Below are 7,518 nucleotides of genomic sequence, written 5' to 3' on the forward strand. Positions count from 1 at the left end.
AGACATAAAGACAACATTCCCAAGTTTCTTCCACCTGGATGGTGTGAATATGTTTCTTCTCCTATTCACCTTTCAGGACTATAGAGACGATGCTTTGTGTGGGCATCATCCTCAGAGAAGGTGCTAGAAAATGTTTCTAAATGGATGATTTCTTATCAGCCACTGGAGCATGACCTCTCAAACAACAGAGTGCATCAGAATCAACAAGGAAGCATGTTTATTTTGACTCCCAAACCTCTCGCAGGCTTAAGAACCTCGAGTTTGGACAAGCCCCTCCAGCTGATCCTGACTTAGTACTTCAAGAAGCACTGGTGGCCGAGTGGTTAGGAGCTGCACTGCCAACCCAAAGGCACACAGTTTGAATCCTTAAGTTGCTCTGAGGGAGAAGAATGGGCAATCAACCTCTGTGCAATTTACTGCCTCTAAAAACCCGCTGGAGGGTTTGAGTTTGATGTGACTTAACAACAGTCACAAGGAAATCAGAGAGTACTAGACTGGAACAGCAGGGCATGGAGGCAGTGAGAGTGGTAACAACCTAAGAGCAGCAGGGGAAGTGAGGGGGAAGGACAGCCTGAGTGCTGGCTCTAGAGCCTATAACCAGGACTCGACTATTGAGGTCCCCCGCGAGCAGGAGGCAGGGAGTGCAACCAGGGTGCTATTAGAGGCAAGGATGATGAAACCTTATCTCACTCACTCTGGGCATGTTAGGAGGGGTTGGTGCTTGGAAAGACACAGTGCTGGAAAAGCAGAGGATGAGGAAATGAGAGGAAGACCTCATGAGATGATGGGCTGACATAACGACCACAACAATGGACACGTACATGGTAAAGGTTGTGAGAATGGCACAGGATAGAGCAATATGTTGTTCTCAGGGACACTGAATTGTTGCCAACTTGACAGCACCTAACAACAACTCTATGAAGAAGAATGTGGCACCAAGACTCAGCAACAACCTGTGCTATGCAGATCGTGCTTGCTGAAAAGGAGGAGGACCTGAAACACTGAAAGTATTAAAGACTACAGCCTTCAATATGGATTACACCTCGCAGCAAGAAAACAAGAAATTCTCACCACTGGATCAATAAGGCAATATTAGGATATATGGAGAAAAGATTGAAGTTGTCATCGATTTCATCTTACTTGGATCCACAATCAACAACCATGGTATCACCAGTCAGGAAGGAGATCAGGAGACAAATTACACTACCAAGCACGCTACTAGGAACTTCTCCAAATTACTGAGGAGTAATGATGTCAATTTTAAGACTAAGGTGCACCTGATTCAGGCCTATGCATCTGAGAGCTGGACAATGAATAAGGACGACTGAAGAACTCATGGCTTTGAACTGCTGCGCTGGAGAAAAGCAATGAATAATGCTGCACCTAACAGCAACAACTAGCTACTTGCTTTTTTACCTGTTTCCTCTACTGGACAACAAGGATAAAACCAATATTTACCTCCTAAATTACTGAGCCAGGCACAAAAATGAGTTTGCACAGTGCCTCGCACATGATACATAACAGCTCTTATCATTAGGTTGATGTGATTTTTAACTTCAAACAGGCAATTCCCCGAGCCACCCTTCTCCATAAATGCCCCACCAAGAAGTCTCATCTTAAATGGAGCTGAGAGAAAATAAGAATTTTGGGTTTTGGGTTTGTGAGATTTGTGTGTGTGTGTGAAATATACACAGTAAAACTTGAGACTCTGGTACCAGTTACAGTCTTCAGAGTCTGTCATCGTCCTCGTGTTTTCCGGTTCTCATACTTACTATTAAGTCATTCTTGAGTCCTCCCACTCTTTCCCCAACATGTAACCATCATCAGGTCCTACTGAAAAGTCCATTTCCAAAACATATTTCTGGCCCATTCGCTTCTCTCCAGGCTCCCGGTCCAAATGAACCTCTAGCCTGGTCTCATAATTTCCCAGCCTCCATCACTACTCTCCCCTCGCCATCCTATTGATCCATATAGCTGTCAAAGAAATCCTTTTAAAACCTAAATCCGATTATGCCACCCTCCCTCTCTCCATGAAGTCCTCTGAACGAATTTAAATCAGAACCACACACAAACTCCCTCTGCAGGCCTATCCTCCGTGCCCTCAATTTCAGGACCTCCCAGGGCCTTGACAGCTACGGTGCACCCATCTATCAGAGGGTCTGAGAAAACTATTAAAAAGTGGTTTTGGGAAACTGACCATAAATGGAAACGTATCGATCGATCCGCAAGGGGGGAGGATGGAAAAAGGAAAAGTCTAACACACAGTAGATGCTCACTATCTGCCGAACAAGTCAGTGACACACAAGAGCTTGAGGACACTGAGACCCTCAATGTCACGTATGCTCCCTAAATCTGTGGTCCGGGAGCCGCCAACCCATCAGCACAAACAGGCTGTCAGATTACCGACCACGCTCTCCTACTGCGCTCCTCTAGGCCCCAATTGCCGCCCGGGGACGCGGAAGCGGTTCCCACCTGCTGCTTGCTCGCCAGCACTTCCTCGGCGAGTTCTTCCACCTCCACCAGGTAATGCAACACGCGCTCGGCCTCGGGCGAAAGCATGCTGCACCCAAACTCCAGCTAGACTCCTTCCTATCACCTACTACACAGGTCGTGCGAAGGCGCAACTATCCTTGGCTACCTGTGCGCAGGCGCAATAAGAAGAACGACAGTACGCCGGCTTCTACGCACAGACGTCAGCCGGAAGTGGGGGTGGGGCCTAACTTTGAGGGCGTGGTTTGAGCGCCCCCTGCAGGTCCAGAGAGCGCATCTACAGCCCCGCCTTCTGTCTCTTCTATTGTTTCTTTCTTTAATATCGTGATGGAGAAAAGATTGAGATAGTCAACGATTTCATCTTACTTGGACCCACAATCAATACATGTGGTAATAGTAGTCCGGAGACGAGGAGACATATTGCACTGAGAAAGCCTGAAGGCAGGAACCTCTCCAAATTATCGAGAGCAATGATGTCAGTTTGAGGACTAAGGTGTGCCTGATTCAAGCCGTGGTCTTCTCAGTCACTTGCTGTGCATCTGAAAGCTGGACAGTCAATAAAGATGACAGAAGAAGAATTGATGGCTTTGAACAGTGATGTTGGAGAAGAGTGCTGAAGATCCCATGGACTGCCAAAAGAACAAACAGATATGTCTTGGAGAAAGTGCAGCCAAAATGCTCCTTGCCGGCAAAGATTATGAAGCTTCAGCTCACAGGCTTTGGACATGTTGTTAGGAAAGGTTATTCCTTGGGGAGGAACACCATGCTTAGAAAGGTGGATGAGGGGAGCTCTGGTGGCCTAGTGGCAAGAAGCTGCAACTACAATCCCAGAGGTGCACGGTTCGAATCCACCAGATGCTCTGCCGGGGAAGGAGGGGCAATCTCCTCCTGTACTAGTCAGATCTCATTTGACGGTACACGCACACAAAAAATAATAAAATAAAATTAAAAAAAAAGAAAGGTGTATGAATGGTGAAGGAGAGGAAGACCCTCAGCCAGGTGGATTGATACAGCAGCAATGGGCTTGAGTGTGTCAGAGATTGTGAGGACGGCACAGAATAGGACCTATCAGAATAGGTTCAGACCTGTTATTCATAGGGCGACTCAGTAGCATCAAGGAGCAACATCATGAGTTTAAAGACAAAGTTGCACCTGCTCCAAGCCATGGTATTTTCAGTTGCTTCCGATGCATCTGAAAGTTGGACAACAACAACAACATCCACCAGCTCTACTATTATGTCTAACAGTATTCCTCTGAATTGCTAAAGGGTTTTTCTGAGCTGATAGGCAACATCATGATGGAGAAAAGATTGAAGTCGTCAACTATTTCACCTTGCTTGGATTCACAGTCAACACCCTGGGCACCACCAGTTGGGAGTTTAGGAGACATACGGAAGGTCTGCATTGAGAAAATCTGCAGTCAGAGATCTTTCCAAAGTCTTGAAGAACTATGATGTAAGTTAAAGACCAAGGTGTGCCTGACTCAAGACACAGTGTTTCCAATCACATGCTAAGCATCAGAAAGCTGGACAATTAATAAGGATGACAAATCAATGCATTTGAGTTGTGGTGTTGGATAAAAGTGTTAAATATCCCATGGACTGTCAAATAAACAAACAAATAGATATGTCTTAGAGAAAGTACAACCAGAGTGTTCCTTGGAAGCAAAGATAGTGTAGCCTCATCTCACATATTTTGAACATGTTAGGAAAGGCTTTGAAAAGTGGAGGAGGATAAAAAAAAAGAGAGAGGAAGACCCTCAATGAAAATTGACACAGTCTCTGCAGCAATGGGCTTAAATGTATTGAGGATTATAAGGATGACACAGATTTCAGATCTATTATTCACTGGGTCACTTCGAGTTGTACTTGACTCTACAGCACTTAACAACAACCCACCAGCTGCTTTGTAGGAGAAAGATAGGCATAATCCTCCCAACTAACTTAAAGCCTCTGAAAACATGCTGGAAGGCCAACTATGAGCTGGTTCTGACTCATAGACAATGACTCAAGACAATGAACCATACCAGCAACATGTGTCTTAACTATTTTATTTTACTTGAATCCACAATCAACACTCATGGTAGGAGCAGTCAAAATAGCAAACTATATGTTGCATTGAGACAATCCACTCTCAAAGACTTCTCCAAATGCTAAAGAGCAACATCACCGAAGCCATGGTATTTTTCAATTGCTTCCTATGCATCTGAAAGTTACAATGAACAAGGATGACAGAAGAAGAATCAATGCCTTTGAATTATGGTGTTGGAGAGGAGTATTGAATATTCCATGGGCTGACAAAAGAACAAGTCTGTCTTGGAAAGGGTGCAAACCAGGTACTCCTTAGAGCAAAGATAGCAAAACTTCATCTCATATGTATTGGGGTGTGTTGTCAGGAGGGGCCATTCCTTGGAAGACAACATCATGCTGAGAAAGGTAGATTATCATTGAAAGGTAGAGTGACACTAGACAAGATGGATTGACACAGTGAACAGGCTAAAGAGTGATGGAGACTGTGAGGACGACAAAGGCTAAGACAAGGTTTGAACTGTTGTTCACTGGTTGCTGTGAGTTGCAGTCAGCTTGATGGTACATAATAATAGGATGTGTCTGAAGGGCATTCTGGAAGCCAAGTTGGTAAGAAGTTGTGCTGCTATTTCAAAAGTAGTGCCCCCTAATTTGAAAACATACTGGACAGTCAGCTATGAGTATGTTCTGACTTGACAGCAGTGGGTGGTGCATCTGGCAATTTTAGGTGTTGGGAGTGCAGCAATGAACAAAATAAAGTTCCCAAACTTCATGGAATTTTATCTATATATTATAGTTGTTTTTGCTATGTACCACTGTGTTGGAACTGACCCATAGCTGACCCTCTGGTGGGTTTTCAGAGGCAGTAAATCACATGGGAGGAGACCGCCCATCCTTCTGTAGAGCAGCTGGTGGACTCCAACTGTGTGCCTTCGGCCTTGCAGTGAGCTTCTTGCCACTAGCTCAACAGAGCTTCCTATACAGGTTGTTATGTGCTGTCATGTCCCTAAGTACAATAGCTCTGAAGCCTCCCCTGTCCTGAGCCAGCCTCACTGACTCTGCTACTCCTACCCATATTGCCCTAGTTACTGTATCAATACATCTCATCGGGGTCTTCCTCTCCTGCACTGTCCCTCCACACTTCTGAGCATGCTGTCCTCCAGGGATCTGTCCCGCCTGGCCACACCTTTGGGTTTAAAGTGCAGCTTCTCGCCACTTGGGCACCAGAGCTCCCTATACTATAGTAGATAACAAAATTCCTCACAAATGGACTAATAAAAAACATCATGGTAAACAGAAATTTTGACATTGTCAGGAATTTCATTTTACTTAGATCCACAATCAATGTTCACAGAAGCAACAGTCAAACTACATATTGTAGTTGTTGATTGCCTTCAAGTCGAACACAACTCATAGCAATCCTATGAACAAAATGCCTAAAGAAAAAAAGAAAAAGACCTAAAGCCCCTCTACAACTACATATTGCAGTGGGAAAATCTACTGCAAAGAGCCTACCTCTTTAAAGTGCTAAAGAGCAAAGATGTCATTTTGAGCACTAAGGTGCACCTGACCCAAGTCATGGTATTTCCAGTTGTTTGTAAATATTGGAAAACAATGAAAAAAAGAAAAAGAAAAAAATAAGAGAATTAGTGAGAAAGACTTGAGAAGAATCGATGCCTTTGAATTGGTATTGATAAAGAACATTGAATAAGCCATGGACTGTGAAAAGAGCAAACAACTCTGTCTTGGACAAAGTGCAGCCAGAATACTCCTTAAAAACAAGACATTGAAAGGGAGCTCTGGTGGCCTAGTGGCAAGAATCTGTGCTGCAATCCCAAAGGTATGCTGTTTGAATCCACCAGATGCTCCGCTGGAGAAGGAGGGGCAATCTCCTCCCATGCTAGTCGGATCTGATTGTATGGTACACAACAAAAAAGAAAACAAACAAAAGACATTGAGTCTTACATATTTTGGGCCATAACAACAACATCAGGAAAGACTAGTCCTGGGGGTGGGGGTGGGGATAATCCAAAACAAACAAACCAGTGCTTAACAGAGAGTCAGTGAGAAAGAGGAAGGGCCATCAACAAAATAGTCCAGCACAGCAACTGCAGCAGTGAGCCCACAGAGCAGAGACTGTGAGCATGGTGCAGAACTGGACTGTGTTTCTTTCTGCTGGACGTGGGTCCCTTTGAGGCAGAACTGATTCTACGGCATCTAACAATAATGGCATGGTAGATAAGGGGACCCTGGAAGTGCCATAGATCAAGCATTGGGAAGCTAACCAAAGACTTGGCAGATCAAACCCATTGTTCCACAGTCAAAAGATAAGGCAGTCTGTTACTGTGCAGATTCACAGCCTTGGAAGCCCTACGGCACTGTTCTGCTCTGTCCTGTAGGTTCCCTCTGAGTCAGAAACGGCTTTGGGGTAATTCTGGGTTTTTAAATGGCAGATTAGGGATTCTTAGGTGGTGAAAAGATCAGCATGCCCAGCAGCTAACTGAAAGCTTGAGTCTATACAAAGGTAGGTGCTTTGGAAGCAAAGCCTGGCTATCTTCAGAAAAATCAGCCTCTGCAAACACAGTGGAGCATAGTTCTATTCTAGCATGTATGAGGGATCAGGAGTCAGAGTTGTTTTAGGATTTACTTGGTTTTTTTGTTTACTGTTTGTGACAAGAAGTTGATAAGGGCTTTGGAGAAATTGAAATAATTCTTCTGCTTGAGGAATCCAAGTAGACCTGTGTAATTTGTATTTAACCTCTGTCAATTCTAGTTTCCCATATATAAAACCCTAAAATGAAGGTTTGTTGGGTGTTTTTTTTTTGTTGGGTTTTTGGAGGGCTGGTGAAAGGGAGATAGATGTGAAGGGAGGGGGTAGAAGTGGATGGGTATCCTGCGGGATGGTGAAGCAGGAAATAAGTGCGTAAAGATGCATGTGAGAAAGGCAGGGACAACACTGACACTAAAGTTAACTCCGCAATAAGGGATATACCTTTAACTT

At 44.4% G+C, this 7,518-nt stretch overlaps 1 protein-coding gene across 1 annotated transcript in view; it reads right to left on the minus strand.

Moving 5' to 3' along the window:
• The window catches only part of PDRG1 (p53 and DNA-damage regulated 1), a 6,546-nt gene extending 3,975 nt beyond the window's left edge, over nt 1–2,571 (minus strand). Inside the window, exon 1 of the mRNA XM_006881427.1 lies at nt 2,473–2,571. Within this exon, the coding sequence (XP_006881489.1) occupies nt 2,473–2,559 (87 nt within the window). The 5' untranslated portion in view covers nt 2,560–2,571. The remainder of the gene's footprint in view (nt 1–2,472) is intronic.
• Between the last annotated feature and the right edge of the window lie 4,947 nt (nt 2,572–7,518).

The sequence above is a fragment of the Elephantulus edwardii genome, unplaced genomic scaffold (assembly GCF_000299155.1).
Source record: "Elephantulus edwardii isolate Elephantulus edwardi_28Jun2011 unplaced genomic scaffold, EleEdw1.0 scaffold00015, whole genome shotgun sequence".
Classification (NCBI taxonomy): Eukaryota; Metazoa; Chordata; class Mammalia; order Macroscelidea; family Macroscelididae; genus Elephantulus; species Elephantulus edwardii.